This window comes from Tigriopus californicus, chromosome 8, assembly GCF_007210705.1.
Source record: "Tigriopus californicus strain San Diego chromosome 8, Tcal_SD_v2.1, whole genome shotgun sequence".
In the NCBI taxonomy this organism is placed as follows: Eukaryota; Metazoa; Arthropoda; class Copepoda; order Harpacticoida; family Harpacticidae; genus Tigriopus; species Tigriopus californicus.
The window spans coordinates 2,693,319-2,712,024 of NC_081447.1; the positions used below are offsets into that span (position 1 = coordinate 2,693,319).

Here is an 18,706-nt window from a genome sequence, read left to right on the forward strand (position 1 = left end):
CCATCTGATCATGCGTTGCCCTCATGACAAGACATGAACGAAGCATAACATTGAAATGTACGGCCACTTTCAAACCCACCATTGCTTTAACTGACTGCTCAATAATTGGTGCATTCCGAGGCCCGAATAGTAAACCAGAAGCATGCAGGATGTTAAGCGTTTCTACCCCAAGGCTTCGTTTTGACCCCAAAATATCCATGTTCAGACTAGATTCTGGTGGTCTAAAGGTGGCGTATCTGTTTATGGTGTTTTCAACGATGAAATCGTGGATCTGGGTAATTCTTATTGGTTGGCAAATCCTGAGAATTCTCTCTTCACGTGGAAGTTCTAAAGAAGATGGCCCCCCCGAGATAACTTTACCTTCAACCCTGGGGTCAACCAATCCCGTTGGACCTGTCCAACCAATGGACAAATCGGCATCCAACCAGCCACCTAGCTATAGCTAACCATCCAACCATCCAACCAACCAACCAACCAACCCAACCCAACCACTGTGAATCTTAACCCTCTTGTCACCTCCAAAGAAACCCCAACCCAAACCAACAATGTCAATGAACATACGACTTTCCACCAGCAAATACCCGCCTAATTCCCAAAACTTGTCTGATCAATTGGCCTTAATTGGCCAATCCAGGATCGAATGGACGCCGGAGCTAATCCAAATTATACCAACTTATGTTCTCGGAATCCTCCAATGCCGGTCAAACTCCATTGGAACTGGCTGAAACTCGTCCACATCAAGGGGTGGAAAGCTGTTCGAGTGTTTCCTATTTGATCACGAATAAAATCTTGGTGGCGATGATGATGGATACGACTCAAGCGAGCCCACAATTGGGTAGTGGCAAGTTCATTGTGAGTTTGCGGGGCTGACCTACCGGTAAATTCTAGTTGAAGCCACCTCTACTAAATACCTATGGAGTGTACTGTAGTAGTTGAAGACGACGTGAGAAGCGAAAAGCCTCGGACAAAGACGGCGACGTCGGGCGATCCACCATCTTCTCCTGATAACCAGACCAGAGTCATTTCAATATCTGACCATGTCAGATGGAATCTAGGAAAAGATTTCCATGAATCACTGTGTTCAAGATTGAGACGCCTCTCATCGTCAGCTCCAATAGACTCTATTGCGATTGGTAGTGCGCAAATATGTCACCAATTTTGACCACCATGGACGAGGCCGATGAGACGGACTTTCGGTAAGAATTTCCATCGATTGGAGTATGTATGTGTACATGGTGTACGAAGTACATACTGTGCTTGAGGGAATCATTGGGAGTACATTCACTCTCAACTTGTTTCAGGCCTTGGAATGTGGAGAATGGGGGCCAAATCACGGCGGATCCAGCCAAAGCTCTGACAACGAGCAAATTGACACCCTCAGAGGCATCAAGTGAGTTCTTGTTCATTGCATCTATAGATGGGATAAACGATTTGTGGTTTTAGAGGTGCCACCTATGACCTTGGATCCATTGGAAATGTTGAGCCTGAGCAAAGTTATGCTCCTGGCTTGCGTTTATAAGTTCTCTTGCATTGGGACCAAAAAATGCTTTGTATACCATTGGGTTCGATGCCCGTTTGAAAAATCTTTCTTCATCGAACATGATGAAAAATCCGCCAAGAGATGGCGTGAGGAGCAATCAGATCTTAAGACCTTAAAAACAGTTTAAGCTTGCCAGTCTAGGTTTGTTGATTTGTTAACGTTAAGAAAGAGTTTCATGACAGTTAGAGTTCTATAGAGAACAGAAATGTTGAGGTGTGAAAGCAACATTTTCTTTCCTGGCTGATCAATGATCAATCTTTCAACTAAAAAATCAAGTCATTTTGTTTATGACAAAAGTTAGATAAATTTTAATCTACTTTTTTTGGACAAAACTAGAAGTCTTAAATCGATAGAATTGTCGGTTTTCTTAAAAGGGGTTTATAAATAGAAAGAGCGGTTGTCAATAAGGATAACAGTTCCTTTGCCATCAACAACCAATGCTGTTTTTTGTATTTCATGAACGTTCAGTGAGATAGGAAAAAACGGCGTAGATCCTTTACAAATACCACCCGATATTTTGGCAGGCACTTTCATGCTAGTTGGTACATCAATAAAGATTGTCTGACAATTTACTCATAGATGCATTTTCCAAGAAGTAGACAATAAACCCATCATCGATCTTCTTATTGCATCAGTCATCAGTTACTCTTCAGACTGCCTGAATAATCATTGTCATTTTTTCCTTCTAAAACCAACCTGTCCAGACCTGTTTATGATGATCTGACATCTTTTTGATTTCATTCAACTTCCAATATCAACATCATCATCAGGAAATCATGGCAATACATGGTACATGTAGATCAGCCAAGAGGCCTGCCAATGTTTTTTGCCACGCTTTGATCTGGCATCAATAACTAAAAAAACAGCTAGTTTGCTCTGGTTTTTGAAAGGACGAGTTTGAAAAGGAATAATGGTCATTAAGAATTCCGGTTGCTGCTTTACGTACAAGCAGTGGACAAGCCTCTTTCATGTCATGTCATCAAAGTGTGAGCCTTCCCTTTTAGGGGTGTATTGTGAAATATAAGCCTCGAGCTAGACACTCTCAAAACCTATTCATTAACCGTTTTGATTCAACCTCCTAATGGTTGACACAAGTCTCATTAGAGTACATGCATCATCAAGGAAGCAGTCTCACATATCCCATGAAAAATTTCGTCACTTTGAAGGACTGCAGAATGGCAATGATGTCGCCGCTAAATTTATGATATAGGATTGCAATTTCTCTTCCAGATCACCATGTGGCATACATTCGAACCAAGCATCTGGCCAAATCCAATGTCAATGCATCGGGTTCGTCCAGTAATCTGGTGGACAAATCCAAATCTAAAGCCTCCCTCTCCAAAAGTGTCTCATCTTCCGCTTTGAAGCGAACAGGTCAGTTTTGAGTACTTTCATTTTTTTAAATTTTATATTTATAGAAATGTAAAACAAATGAAACCGCTTTATATTGGCTCTTTACAGCTACCAGCACTCCCCCTACCGAGCGGGTTCAGTTCCTTTTGGGAACGGACAATTACGGCAATGATACGGGTCTTGAGCCACACCCACTTTTCGCAGAAATGGAGGAGCTGGTCTTGACCCAAGATGGAGACTTGGCTTGGAAAGAAACGGCACGGTAATAAACAAAGTGGTAGAAAAAAACGTGAACCACTGGAATATGGACAGAGATGCTAGAGTCGAGAAGCTGTATGTTTTTCTTGAAATGAGACAAATCACGTTGCTACAATTGCACATTTTAAATCTCAGCTCGATTGACTGAAGTGATCAAAAGTAATGTCATGCATTGACCCAAATCAGAGTTTTTAAGTGACGACTTGAGAGTGCTGGTCCCTGTTCAAGTGGTTCATGAAAAACTAATATTCAATTGACCAGTCCATTCACGAGAACCCAATATTTGGTCCACTAGTTGGGTCAAGTTTGAAGAGAACGTGGAACATGGTGGAAATCGTTGGTCGAAACCCCACGTGGCCACTCTGAGCCTTCACTCGTTGTTCCAATTGAGAGGTCATTTGAATTCTGGCACAGTCATGTTGGACATGTATGCCAAGACCTTGGAGGACATAGCCGATCTAGTTCTCGACCAATGGATCAACAAAGGGGCACTCTATCACGATCAACGCAATGGCATTCGAGAGGTCATTCTCAAGACCCACAGCCATCATCACGAGAAGCACAAATCGAAAAATGAGCCCAAACAGGACGCGTTAATTCCAATCATCCGATCCCTGGCTGACATTGGCAGACGATTCACCGACAGCGGATTTCACCACGAATCGACTGCGGGTAATTCGTCGTTCGCGAGATCCCCATCCTCGGATGCTCTACACAAGGTCTGTACAACTCAACGCAGTCAGTACAGCATGTACCATGTGAACATGGCCTTCAAACTCGACGAGTACAATTTTGGCACATGTTCCAATTTTCAGGGGAATACGCACTTCATCAAGAAGATTCCTAAAGACGCGGAAGCCTCCAGTATCTTGGTGGGTGAGACAAATCTAGTGGAGAAGCCACTCGTGTGTTTCGTAAGACTCTCGGAGGCCACTTACATCGGCGATTTGACTGAAGTGGAAATACCCACTCGATTCGTTTTCCTGCTTCTTGGACCATCGGTAATTGGATTTTGTTGAGATCTTCGTGTTCCGGGAAATAACTTAGATCCCAATCGGCCCAACAAGGAGCATGTCGAATCCCCGAACTTTCTTGATGCGTTCCAGAATGCCCCGGTCAATAGCTACCATGAAATCGGTCGATCCGTGGCTACCATCATGTGCGATGAGGTGTTCCACGATGTCGCGTACAAGGCCAGGAACACGGATGATCTCTTGGCGGGCATCGATGAATTCCTCGATTCCGTCACAGTCCTGCCCCCAGGAGAATGGGATCCCTCGATCCGAATCGAGCCCCCAGATTTTGTCCCACCCCAAGATTCTCGGAAGCACCCCAAGAGACCGATGCAAACCATCCAAACGGAACAGGAAATTATTTATAAAGAGCGCGAGAAGTCCGGCCTTGTCAGAAGCAAGAAACTTTTTGGAGGACTCATTAACGATGTCAAAAGAAAATTGCCATGGTAAGTGGAGACGATTGCAGTTGGGAAACGTTTGTTCCAAAACTTGTTTCGTTTGTTCCTCGTACGCATTCGAAAGCATCAAAGAAAGTGGGAACGAATGGGAATGCCCAATTTTAAGAAAGGTGTAAGGCTCCAATTTCAAGGAAACATGCTCATTTCCGGTTAAAAGAACATGGATAAGATGTGTACTTGGTCAGACACATGAAGAAAGTGGCATGAGAAAGTCTTCAGGGTAGAAAGCAAGGAAAGCATTCTTCGCCTTTACACTTTGTTTAACTCTAAGTGGTTGAAGGTCAAGACTCTCCGTGGAAATGAAATTGGATGCTCGACTATCTCGATCTCTCAAGGCCACACATATTGTCTTGTTCTCCCTAAGGTACCTGTCAGACTTCAAAGATGCGGCTGCCATTCAATGTGTGGCCTCATTCATATTCATCTATTTTGGCGTCTTGGCACCTGTCATCACTTTTGGAGGATTACTAGGCGAGGCCACAGAAGAGAACATTTCAGTTATTGAGGCCTTGGTGGGAGGCATGTTTGTGGGAGTTGCTTATGGATTGTTCTCTGGACAGCCCCTGTCCATCCTTGGACCCACTGGGCCAGTTCTGGTCTTCGAAACCATCGTCTACGATCTTTGCCGGTAATGAATGACCCTGACCTATTCCAGCGGTGGACCTGTTCCTAATCAGGATGTGTGTTTTTCTGCCCGCACTAGAAACTATGAGTGGACCTACCTGTCGTTTCGCTTCTGGATTGGCTTTTGGGTTGGGTTGATTCTTTTACTTTTGGTAGCCACGGATGCCTCGGTCATGGTTTGCTTCATCACCCGTTTTACGGAAGAGAACTTTGCAACCCTGATCGGAGTGATCTTCATCAAGAGCGCGGTGGAAAAGATCCTGGCCATTGGAACCACTCATCCACTCCACGAAGATAATTGCATCTGCGTTCGAACCGGGGATCCCAATCAAACCACGCCAGAGGATGAAACTGGACCCTTGGTCAGTGCCTTGAGCAACGCCAGCTCGAAAATGTTCCACTGCTTCTACGAGATCGATGGGCACATCTCAAACTCTTACGAGAACGAGGCTTGCCACGTGGTCCCTAATGTACTGATGACGAGCATCCTCTTGTTTTGTGGCACTTACATGATCTCGACCATTCTGAAGCAATTCAAGAACGCCAATTACTTTCCCACGATTGTTAGATCGTTGGTCTCGGACTTTGCAGTCATCATTGCCTTATTTCTGATGACGTTGGTGGATATGTACCTGAATGTGGACACGCCCAAATTGTTCGTACCCAGCTCGTTTAAACCTACCTTGAGTGGGCGGTCTTGGCTGGTGGACCCGTTTGGTGGAAATCCCTGGTGGACTTGTATTCTGGCCTTTTTCCCAGCTCTCCTGGCCACCATCTTAGTCTTTATGGACCAACAAATCACCGTGGTTATTGTCAATCGCAAAGAAAATTTGCTGCAGGTAATCTCTCCATTCATGAGTTCAAATACAATTTTTGGGGAACAAAAGCCTTCCGGATTGTATCCCTGCTGACTGGATTATTGGATGGGATGTTCCACTAGTTCTCTCCCACGCCATTTGATGCATTTGATGCATTTGATGCTTCCTTTCGATTTCGTAATTCCAGAAAGGCTGCGGTTTCCATCTGGATCTCTTTGTGGTGGCCATAATGATCATTGTGTGTTCTATGTTTGGATTTCCATGGTGCGAGGCTTCTACGGTGCCATCCATCATTCACGTCCAATCTTTAAAAAAAGAATCCGAGTCCTCGGCTCCTGGCGAGAAGCCCCAATTTCTGGGGGTCAGGTAATTCAGATTACCTCTGTGCCAAGTCAGCCAAAGTGGTCCAAAGAGTCTGCCTCTGCAATCCTTGTTTATATTTTCAGGGAACAACGTGCCACTCATGTTTTGGCCTTTCTCCTGATCGGATTATCCATCTTTATGGCTCCCGTTTTGGGATACATCCCGATGCCTGTCCTTTTTGGCGTTTTCCTCTACATGGGAACAGCCTCGATCCATGGCCTCCAACTTGTGGATCGAATCAGCTTGTTCTTCATGCCCAAGAAGTTCCAACCCGATTTACCGTACCTCCGACGAGTCCCACTGAAACGGGTTCACTTGTTCACATTGATCCAGATCCTTTGTCTAGCCGCTTTGTGGGTCGTCAAGGACATCCAAGAAACCTCAATTCTATTTCCCATTATGCTAATTGTCATGGTGGGCGTACGTAAGAGCTTGGAAAAGTTGTTCCACGAGGAGGAATTGCGGATTCTGGATGACGTGTTTCCGTCCTTCAAGCGTGCCAAACAAATGGACGAGGAGGAACTGGAAGTGAAGGTAGAAATCCTTTTTCTTGTTGACCGCCTCCCCCCCAAAAAACGTCCCATGGTTGTGGTTTATCTCCCTAGGAAAATGACGTGATTAGCCTTCGTTTGAGCACCTCCGGCAAGTTGGAGGTCCCCATCTCCAATGGGAAGGTGCTCTCCATTCCAATGGACACAGTTCAAAGTGGAGGAACCGGAACTCGACCTAAACATGGGTTCAACATAACCGAGGAGATGAACAAGAGCAGCCTTTGGCTTTCAATGGAAGGCAGTCAAACTGATTTAAAAAAGCACGACGGGTAAGGAAAAAAAAAAGATGTTTGGCCTTACTAGAGAAAATCAGCTGGCAACTCAAGAATCTAATCACTGCTATATGGATGTGGACAAAAACAGGCGGTGCTTTGCTTTCGTATCAATGCGAAGTTTTGTACATTTATTTTTCCTCCTTCATCTCAATGCCAAAGGTCTCTGAATGCATGCGAAAGACGTAAAGGCCACATCACCAAGCAAGACCATATTTTCCGCTTGGCAATAAAGGGCAAAAACCTTGTTAAATCGTTCAGCTCTCCCACCCACGTTTTATACTAAATCCACCCACGCTATGCTCCCAATCAGATCTTTGATGTTATCGTAATTTTCATCATATTTGAACTCAGAGTTTTGAAAGTAATAAACCAAACTCTGCACACAATATTAAAAAAAAGGAAACGTTAAAGAGTGCTAATAATCCGTCATTTTAGGGCGAGAAAGCGAAGGAAACCTAGGCGAAAACGATCAAAGACCGACATTCATCGAGGTCAAGAGGAACGCGATATTATGGAGGATGAAGGCGAGGAGGACCTCAGTCGAAACAAGAATTACGACGTGGAATCAAACTCTTTGGACTTGGAGGACGAGGGAATCATATTTGGCAAGAAATAGTGACTGTTCCATCTGAACCTTGAGGTCTCATGCATATAATCAAGTTTGTACAAGTATTAGCTGATCAATTTATATGAGCGAAAAATAAAGCCAGTAATAATGAGAATGAACCATTTTGGCGTGGACGTTCGATGTACCGATTTAGATCAATTTTTTGAGCATACGCCATCATTTACGTAACTAGACAATTTGTAAATGGATGGCTGCTGCGAATATTTGCAAATTTTGTCTTTGGCGCATCAGATTTTAATGAATACATCAATTACATGATGAATTACTCGGTGTGGAAATACATAGCTAGAAGAAAAATCACTGAGCCATTCCAATCTAGGCAAAAAGCATTAGGGATCCAGGATAAAGCAATTTTATCGCCGCAAGAATACACTAAAAGTAAGAATCACTTTTGGCTCTTTTCCTCCATCTCATCAACTCTTCATTATGGCAAGTTCCAGCCTGTTGTGATCGCTTTCTTTTTTTATAAATCTTGGAAAAATGGTCGTCTTTTGTTCATTGCCTAACAATGAAGCGCAATTCATAATGCTTGCCAAATTTACGATAGAAATTTGAAACTAACAAAAGCCATGGTCCTGGCTGCAAATGAAAAGGCCTGTAAAGTTAAGAAGTGTGAGGTTTGGCTATTCAACAGTATCAATTAAGAAAACGATAAAACCTCATGTCGTCTCCCACTCTCGTTTTTCTTGTTTCTTTTTGCCTCGCTTTTCTTTGATGACCGAGTAATGCATTCTTCAAGATTTTTTCACTTGTTGGGACAAAAAAATGTATTCTATTCTGTTGACATAATTGATATATATATATGCTCACTGGTGTCCAAACTAAAGCACTAAAGTAGAAGCAGGCATTTTAGTTTTCGTTACTCTTTCAAATAACAAGTTTGCCCATAAAAAATGCTAAAACCTACATCTTAGCAAGACGATTCTTCAACGAAAAAAAAGGATCAGATTGTGTTGATTTGCTCAGTCGTATCAAATCTAATAGTAGGCTTAACAGTGCTAAAATATTTAAAGTCAAAAGTTTCAAATTACTGTCAATGTCAAGCATCAATGTCGAGTATTTCTTCTTTTCCTTATTTGTTGGGAGAGAGTGTTCTGAGTACTACTTTACTTGTGCAAAGGAATTGATCAGGTTTGTCCATCCTTGCTAAATTTTCCAGAACGCAAATAGATTAAATTTACGGCCAAAAATATCTGATGGAAAAATAATTCTGCTCGGGCTCCTTCATTGTTTAATTTGCTTCCCTCTAATATTGGTAGGGAATACGTAGGCCTTGTTGATCCGGTAGCATCTTCCAAGTCAGACTTGGACAATTTTTTAGATAGCATTGCAGATCAACCATATATTCAAGGGCTAGTGCAAATATCATTCAAATCTGACTGGGAACAAAATCACCACAAATAGTCATTCATTTCAAAATTACTGGAGATGACATTCTTTGTAGGAGTTAAAATCGCTCGAGAAAAATCAAATAAAGACCAGAACAGAATTGTTCAATGTGCTCAACATTTGGATAATTGCAAGTGGCCCTTTCTCTATGAAGCTAGTTACGGACTTCTAGAGATGTGGACTGTGAACAGAAGCAAGTATTTCTTATGTCCTGAGGTGTTTACTTTATTCCAAGTGAGAGCTTGTTGAATAGACAAACTTGGCCAAGTTTGTGCCCAAAACTATGCTTAGGAAACTCAAGAGATTTGTCCAACGTTTTATTGTAAACACTACATAAAGTTCAAATTCTTGGCCTGACCTTATTCAACTACATAAGCTTTTGACAATATAACTTTGAAACGAACCACTTGACAAGTAAATCATATAAAAATGGCCTGCCTTTGATTGAAGAGCTCTACGTTTCTCATTTTATTACTTTAATTCGAAAAGAGGCTCAGAGTGGCTATGACGAAGAGCAGGCCGATTTAGCGGGAAGCTCGTTCACAGTCCATATTTCTAGAAGTTCGTGAGCAAGTGTACGGCAAGAATGTGTTTCAATTTTATACGGTGAGCGAGACATTCTTCATCTTGTCTGTCCAAACCAAAACCATCACACAAAAACACATTTTTGTACTTCATCTGAAGGGAATGCTCATTTTCATTATAGCTAGTCAATCATAGCCAAGCAATATTAGACCTGCATTCTTCATCACGTCACTAACGGAACCAGCATTCATTGAACCGCTTCCAATAGATCAGAGAGTGTCCTAGGTTATCTCTGATTTCAAGAGAAGAACGACCGAACAAAATGGACGATGATGATGATGATGACCTTGAAGCTCTCACAGATGCAACGGTGTTTGTGGCGGTCGTGAGTGAACCACAACCAACTGCCAACTATTCCTTGAAATGTTGCCAACTGAGACAAAGCCAAAACTCTGGTCAAGACTTCCGAAGTAACCGGTTCAAATGCCTTACTGACTAAGCCCGTCCAGCTCCTTAAGCTATGGTACACCATGTTTCAGCTTTAGTCACGAACGACCAAAATCTAGTCTCAAAAAGATCGACGACAAAGGATGGCTTGAAAATTCTCAAGATCAGTCCCAAAATCAAGATAGAAGTGCAAAGATGAATCTAAAGGTTTCATGTTGCCTTCTGCTCGTTTGTCTCGTTGTCTCGAGTCAATCTCAGACACAACGCCGAAGAAAAGTCATCCGCGTTCGAAGGCCAATCTCAAAGGCCAGAGCCATTGATCAACGGCCTCCACCCGAACAGGTGGTCGGATCTCAGTCTCAATCCAGTGGTTGTCCCGAGTCTGAAGGCCTTCAGCTCTATGAAGACCCTGAGAACTGCCACCGGTTCTTTAAATGTGCCAATGGAACACTTACTCACGAGGAATGTGAGAATGGGCTTCTTTTCGATGAACGGACCGCTCAACTTGGATCGGTTCATAACCATTGCAACTTCAATTGGGCTGTGACTTGTGGAGAGCGATATTTGGATGACACGCCTATCGCCTCGTTGGGTTGTCCTTATCGCTTCGGCATCTTCAGGACCGATAAATGCAAGCCATTCTATAATAAATGCGCTTCAGGACAGTACGTTAAGACCCCTTGTGAGACCGGTCTGGTGTTCGATGAGTCGATTCACTCTTGCAATTGGCCGGATCAGGTCCAAGAAGAGGACGGTGGGTGTGACTCGGAGGCGCTTTTGGGCGGATTCCGATGTCCACCTCAAGATAAACTGTCCAAACTGAACCAACGGTACTATCCGTTCCCTCGTTTTGCCATTGAGAATCAACCTGAGTTATATATTTCATGTGTAAATAACCGGCCTCGGTTGCAATCTTGTGGTCCTGGAACGGAGTTTGATTCCAATGTTTTGGGATGCGTCCAATTGGATGGTTTTTGAGAGTTCATTTAACTTATATGAGACAGTTGACAAATAAAGGCTAGCATGTTGTATGTTAAAGCGAGGGTGATAACTTATTTATTCAACGATAAATGGATCAGGAGCACTCAAGCTCAGATTGATCCCTTCTTGTCTCGTGGAACACGGCAGAAATTGAGTCACGACAAATGGAGTGGGATTTACTGTTGTACGGTATTCGAGCTAGAAAACCACTTAATGGTAATACGAAGAAGTATTTGTGTGTTTAGGTGATACATCAAGGAATCCATTCATTATTTTTTTTTCTTTGAGTTTGGTTTTTCAGAGGCCTTTCTAAACTCTACAGGGAATGCAATCCCCTGTACTATTAAAATCAAAGGTTATAATTCGTCTATTTATTACCTTTCAATCTTTATATGATAGTTGGTCTACCGAGCTAGTCCTTGAATGTAGGGTTGATCTGGAATGCTATCTAAAAATTGGTCCAAGTCTGACTTGAAAGATGCTACCGGATCAACAAGGCCTACGTATTCCCTACCAATATTAGAGGGAAGCAAGTTAAACAATAAAGGAGCCTGAGAAAGAAGAGAAGTGGACTTCATTGTTCGAACTAGTATGGATTCTCGAGGGCTTGAAGGTGCTCTCAATACGCACATTGAGCCTTACCTATAATCTTACAAATCATTTCCAAATTTACGATATTTCGGCATCAGCAGTGTCGATTTGATGATTGTTTCCCTGTTGTTTTTTAACTCAAACTTATAAGGGGGCTTTCCTGTGCCAGTTGGCTCAAAATCCATCCTAGATTGCTGAAGGAACGCCTTAAAACATGAACGTAAGCTGATAGGTGTGTCCTCAAACTTATAAGGGGGCTTTCCTGTGCCAGTTGGCTCAAAATCCATCCTAGATTTCTGAAGGAACGCCTTAAAACATGAACGTAAGCTGATAGAGGGGTGTGTCCTTGGCTCAATTTTCCCCCGTGGCATATTCCACGAGAAACTTTTAAACCATTGATTGATTAAGAAAAAAAAAACTATGATACGTCCATTGAGCACTTATCAAATTTAAGACATTAGGCACGTTTGCCTCTAGACTGTCTACACCCTTTGTAAATCAATGTGGAACGATCTATTGCAGGCTTGCTCTCAGGAATTGCTCTACGAACAGTTTTCGTTTTCCATCCATTCGCCATTCATTCCTTAGATTGCGCATGTCATTCCTTAAATACTTTATTGACTAAAAGCGAACTGGTAACGCTCTCAAATGATATAAGCCTGTAATTGTTATCGGCATTAATTTCTTTGTCTCCGCCATTAAAATGTCTGAGGTGACGGACCAAGGAATATTCTTAGCTCGGTTAATCTAGGGAAACATTGAATAATCAATTTCTCATTTTTTTCCTTATCTTTATGAATATAAGAAGACTCCAAATTTGTTCATAGTTAGGCTTGAAGCTTTGCCATCCCTTGTTTCCTCGAAGTATTGATTGTTATTTTTTGAATCTAGGCATAAGCTAGCTTTCAAACACGAAAGGTCAGTCCTTACCCTGGACGACCTAAAGGATGCTAGGTGATCCTTGGATATGCACGCGTAACAAGGATGTTGAGAACTCTTGACATTGAAGTTTTCTTAATAACAAAATATCGAAAAACGTGGCCACCTTTATTGGGAAATTGAGACTCAAGGTCGACGGTCCGTGACCATCCAAATTCTTCATTGACAAATATTTCAACGGGATTATTCACATCACGTGTAACTGAGCGGTCTAAAGGCAGCGTGAACAAGGCAAGAATCTTCGCTCTCGATGTTATGGGTTCGAACCCCGGTGCCGGAAGTAAACCATTAAAATGCTGGGAATCCCATTCCCGGTAGCGGTAAGGTAGTTCCCCCCCCCCACCCCCCACACACAAAAAAAGTTAACTACATGTAGATACCTGGGCAAAAAATGGTCAAAGGAACTTAACTGATGTCCTCTTAAGCTACTGAAGTAATTATTGGCAGCTCTCCAGATTCTCAAATTGTTTTGATTCGACCTTCGATTTGCCATTGAACATATGTACAATACAGTATTTTTCCAGAATTTAGACCGGACCAGCTTTAGATACAAAATCAATGTGTAACCTTAAGAGCACATGTTCAAGATTGAAAGTAAATTTTGTAGATTCCACATCCTTTTGATTCCTTATTGATCCTAATCCACATCCGTCAAGGTCTTGAATTCTCAAAAACATGTATAGATTTGTTCCACTAGTATATTGCATTGTCCTACAACAGGCCAGAACAATGTAGTTGTTGAAACTCATGCTTGAGTGGCTTCTTCCAAGAGAGTGGAAAGCTCCCCTCCGTGGTACACTTTGTGGTGAAATTTTGGTTCCCATCTTCAACCACCGTAGAGTGAAAATTTGCAAGGTTCCTTGACGGTCTTCGTTAAAATACAAATCACGAGAAAATCTAGTCCCCAAAACATGCCATCTTATTTCAAAAAGCGAAACGAAGTCAGAATATCAACGGATAAGGATCTAGACCGTCCTCGAGTTGACATCTTGATGGATCAGGAACAAACATTCCCTAGACATTGAGTACATTCGTGAGTATTTACATGGAAGTAAACCAGCTCGAAGCCCTCATCCCGTCTTCATTTATAAACGCATATCATTGCTTCTCAGAAAGTAAATAAGCTAATCCCCCAATGTTTTAGATTGTGGAACTACTTGGGGTCAAGTTTCAAATGTGGAACAAAGAGATAACATAACCGATGAGTGACTGTCGAGACGCCCAAAGACGTTGTTTCAATGTGCCGCACAATGGCGAGAAGACACACTGGAAACCAACGGTAACCGTACTTTTGAGAGGGAGAGCTTCCTGCTCTCTCGCCGTTGAAGTTTTGGCACGCAACTGGTTTCGACCACCATCCAACGGCGAGACTCCCTCTCTCTCTCGAGAGAGAGAGAGGGAGAAAGCATCCTCGTTCGCATCTAGGATCTCAGTCAAGGTCCACATCTCCAGAAACTAAGTCGAGCAGGTCCCTTTCTACTTTATGATTTAATCTATAAGTTATAAGTTCATCATTATGAGTGAGCCATCTCTTTCAACGAATAATCATGGCCATTGAGAAGCCAGGTCTGACCAATCTGGAAGTCTTGCTCTCGTTGGTCACCCACCACTATTCCAATCGAAGTCAGCCCTTTTGGAGGAACATGAGCCAATGGTCGGGAGACCTGAGTGATTTAAGCAGTTTCCCAATGAGCAGTTCCGGTCAGTCCTTCCATACCAATCGGACTTATATGGAGGATTTTCTGTTTCCATTCCTCCATTTCAACGAGACCACTTTCCCCGACCTTTTGGACTCGTTGGAAGAGAGCTTCCATTGTGGAAATGGTAGTGCCACCTTTGAGCAGCTCATACGATATGTGGACATTTCTTGGTGGTTGGATGGCGTGTTCCAATTGGCCATTGGAGCCTTTGGCGTGTTCATCAACATCATGGCTTTGCCCATCTTGTTCTCTAGGCGCATGAAGAGCGTTTTCAATTGCCTTCTGACCATTTTGCTGGTGATGGAAACGCTTTTTATTCTGGCCACGTGCTACGAGACCTTTCGACAGAACCTCCATTTCAATTCCAAGACATCCAATGGGATCTTTGCTTTCATCATCTATCCCGCCAAGAACGCCATTTTGTACTACTCGATTTACATGGCCACCGTCATGGCCCGAGAACGTTACATGGCCGTGAGATGTCCAGTTAAATATCACAACGAGAATTCCGGCCTCAATCCATGGCGAAGGGCGCTCTTCTTGAGTTTGCCTGTGGTTCTATTCTCGACACTTTTCATTGTTCCCATATTCTTCGAGGCCAGCCTGGAGACCAAGGTGGTCCAGCTCCAGGAACACGAGGCAGCCCAATTACACACCGAGTTCCACCTGGGATCTCAATTTGAAGAAGAGAACATCCAAGCCAATATCCATCATGTTGAGGTAAATCTTCAGTATCATATAACATACCAATAACAAACTGACCCTTAATGCTCATCTTTTACACAGATGGACCAGAATTTTTCCATGACTGCGATGTGGCTGGAATCGTTGTTCCCACCCGAGCCCAAATTCACCAATGTCACCATCCACGAGCTCACCCCTTCCAAATTACGCTTCAACCAGCACTACGTGCTTCTCTACAAGAGCCTGGCCAACTTTGTCCTCACCATGATCCTTCCGTTCGGCCTCCTGGTCTTCTACAACTGGCGCATCATCAGCGTTTTGCGGCGCAGACGTCGGCTCACTAATCGGCCACTTCAGTCGCAAAACTCGCGCTCCGTGCAACTCAAGGCCGAAGAGGCCCGCAAGTCGTACGTTCTGTTCGCCATCACGTTCATGTTCATCGTGTGTCACAGTGTTCGCTTTGTCCTCGGGATTCATGAGTGCCTCTCCGTGCAGGAATACCAGGAGGGCGTTCGCAACCACTGCAACCCATCCCCGTTGTGGGTCCTGATCCTGCAGAGTGTGTCCAACCTCCTGCTGACCCTGAACTCGAGCTTGTGTTCCATCTTGTATTGCTTGACGAGTCGAGACTTTCAGAACGAGCTCCGAACCCACTACGCCTGGTTCAAGGAGCAGGTCTCACCCTCCATGGAGGAACAGCCACCCCTGCCACCACTCGTGGACTCGGAGAACAATGAGGTCATTATTCCAATGGCCGCTTTTTTGAGTAAATCTGAAAGCCGAGATACGACCTCGACCAATGTGACCACTTTGGCTGGAACTGGCCATAAATTGCCGAACTCGCGACGAAATGGCTTGGAGTCGGGGAGTTCGGAGGGCAGTTCCAGATCTTCCCAATGCTCGTCGGTGGACACGATTGCGGTTATGGCCGGGGATCAAGCTAATGTGATCGACCATGAGCTCAGGTTCAACCATTCCACTTTACCTATTTGTCGTGATTTGCTTCGATTAAGCCCAGCGGAAATGGGATGCGCATCTGGGAACAATGGAAACTTTTCGCTTAACCATTTGAGAGATATGGTTTAGGGGGATAGTATGAGTGTGTTTTGCTGTATTAAATAACTAGACCCATATCAGAAACCTCCTACCTACCAACTTCAATATTTGTCATAGGCAAACGTTATCTATTTGTCAGAAACTTTGAATGTACCTAAAATATGATGTCTCTAGTTGTTTCGACATTTTACATATCACGTATTTTACATGGACCCATTTTGCTCAACAAAAATATGTAAGTACACCGCAAAAACTGCTGTAACCTATGGAAAGCTAAATTTTATCGTCGAATAAATGTGCAATCCAAGCATTAAAGTTTACCTTCAATCTCATTTAAGTGAAGCATTCAATCACATATTTTAGGGTTCGGACAAAAACCGAGTTAATTAAAATGAGTTGGACGAAACCCATAATGGATTAAGTACACGTTCATGAAAGTGAGCTCAACAAACATACTTTTTGACCTTTTCAAAGTTGTTTAAAAAGTTAGAGGCGTGACGAAGCATTTCAAGGTACATGTAGTACATAATACGTACTTTCGAAATAAATGAAAAGGATTCTTCTGGGAGGTGCCAGATACCAAATTTCCAGACTGGCACTGTCAAATGCCATCGAAAAAATAACACGGTGGTTAAAATATCTTATCTAGTTTCGAGAGAAATTCCATACAATCACATCTCTGCATGTTTTATAACGCCAATATGGACGTAAAGAGAAGAGCTAAAATTTCTCATTCCTTCCTTAAACTAGAATTAGCCAAGGTCTCTTCTGGAAAACAGTTGTCACGTTATACTTACAACATGAAACGTGCTTTTTCAAACATAATTTAAGAAGGCAAAATAAGATCTCATCTAATTTTGTTTTCCCATTCTAAATCATTCCTGAGAGCGCGTGATTGGTGACTCAAGTATTATATGCGTTCATTTAACTGGGTAGGAAAATTACACTTTCTTCCGAATCAAGTAATTGAAGTAAAGTGCGCAATATGATTTTTAAAAGTAATTAAGCTAACGCAAACTGGATTTTAGAGTCACTATGTTTCATGTGTCTTCTCTCTGGAGTCGCCAAGAAAGCGAACTCACTGCCCCAAATTATGACCATAAAACCCCCATCTTGGGAGGTGAACAAATATCTATTGTAAGGAGAGTGAAATTTTCTCGACTTGATATGGCTGAGTTTCTTCCAGTGTCAGGACTGGAGATGAAGAAAAGATATTACAGCATATGTTCTACATATTTAATGAAGTTGTGGCTAGATTGCATCTTTTTCAGAGGATTTTCGCACTGCAGTCGAGAAATCATGAGTTTTTACAAAATCCGTCATTTGTTTTTGGGGGTTGATTGGCACAAAATATGTTTTGATATTACGGCAGGGAAAATAATCCAGTGTCAAAACCATATCAAACTCAAAATTTTGGATGAGCTTTAGGGACTAACTCACACAACCTATTTTTCTAAATGAGGTTGTAAATGGCACCGTGATGCTTGCCTGCTAATATTTTTGGCTTCTAACTAACGCTCTATAAAATTAGTAGATCCTCGGCATACCTTTTTGCCGGAAATACAATTACTTGTCATAATCCAATTCTGATAAGATATTATAAAAATATCCAAAATTTGCATCTTAAAAAACTTCTTTTTGAGATTGACATTTTTGGCATCTTAGTGCATATTTCATATTTCCAAGCTATTTGAAGGTCCAGATCTTGAAAAAATATTGCATATTTTCTCCATCTCCAGCTACCAATAACTACTAATAGCAAAATGGTTATATAGAAAATATAAAAAGACGAAATATGCAAAAAACCTCCTTGAAATGCAGTTTAGCATAGTTATATGTTTTCAATTCAGCGTTTGTCCATTTTTTAATATCTTATTCAGCATATCTATAGATTTCTGCATATCTTATGTGCATAGTTTGTTAATTAATCTTGCATATCTCACCGATTTCTAATCAAGATCAATTAACTTATCACAGGATGACGGCGATGGTTTAAGTGTTTCATTTTATTTTGCAAGATGTGTTTGAGCATCTTGACCGAAACTTGATAAGGCATTTTAACCACCGTGTCTAATAATCCTAGATTGAAGTAAGTTTGCCCGAAGACTTGCTTTGAGATTATCAATGACCACAAGCTCCACAGGAGAGCCAAAAGCATTTTTACACTCAATCAAGAGATCAACGAGATAAAAAAATACCATTTTTTTCAAAGCATTTAGTATCTTAACTTTTGTTGAACATATTACACTGTTATTCTAAGCAACACCAACAACTATGACTTGAAACAAGTTTTGCAGTTTTCTATCTGAAACCCGCGCATACAATAGTGCAAAAGAATTGAGACCTCGATGAAGCCTTTTTTGCTTGAACCCAACACAATCTAACCGTGAAAATGACAACTCATATTCTGTCCTTTTGACCTTTAGCGAGGGCCAAGGCTGAAAGAAAGTGTATTTAATCTTGACGAATCGAATAATTGTATTGAGGTGCACCTTGTGAAGTGTTAACTA

The 18,706-nt window shown here is 42.3% G+C and overlaps 3 protein-coding genes across 4 annotated transcripts; all 3 read left to right on the top strand.

Moving 5' to 3' along the window:
* The first annotated feature begins 275 nt into the window (after positions 1-275).
* LOC131885602 (electroneutral sodium bicarbonate exchanger 1-like) lies at positions 276-7,995 on the top strand. 2 transcript variants are annotated; one of them, XM_059233694.1, is made up of 13 exons: positions 284-1,196; positions 1,302-1,390; positions 2,771-2,914; positions 3,002-3,155; positions 3,447-3,870; positions 3,967-4,152; positions 4,258-4,613; positions 4,990-5,253; positions 5,329-6,088; positions 6,255-6,433; positions 6,514-6,964; positions 7,036-7,250; positions 7,692-7,995. In XM_059233694.1, the coding sequence occupies exons 1-13, from the start codon at positions 1,147-1,149 to the stop codon at positions 7,870-7,872; spliced, it is 3,453 nt and encodes a 1,150-aa protein (XP_059089677.1). In that variant the 5' UTR covers positions 284-1,146; the 3' UTR covers positions 7,873-7,995. The 2 variants fall into 2 exon arrangements, with proteins under 2 accessions (XP_059089676.1, XP_059089677.1); XM_059233693.1 differs by having other exon boundaries at positions 276-1,196; positions 3,447-4,152.
* A 2,445-nt stretch (positions 7,996-10,440) lies between these two features.
* Positions 10,441-11,223, top strand: LOC131884785 (protein obstructor-E-like). The gene has a single exon (XM_059232667.1). It carries the CDS (start codon positions 10,441-10,443, stop codon positions 11,221-11,223), a length of 783 nt encoding a protein of 260 aa, XP_059088650.1.
* Positions 11,224-14,216: 2,993 nt separating this feature from the next.
* Positions 14,217-16,466, top strand: LOC131885064 (uncharacterized). The gene is made up of 2 exons (XM_059232988.1): positions 14,217-15,176; positions 15,243-16,466. The coding sequence occupies exons 1-2, from the start codon at positions 14,304-14,306 to the stop codon at positions 16,224-16,226; spliced, it is 1,857 nt and encodes a 618-aa protein (XP_059088971.1). The 5' UTR covers positions 14,217-14,303; the 3' UTR covers positions 16,227-16,466.
* Positions 16,467-18,706: the final 2,240 nt, after the last annotated feature.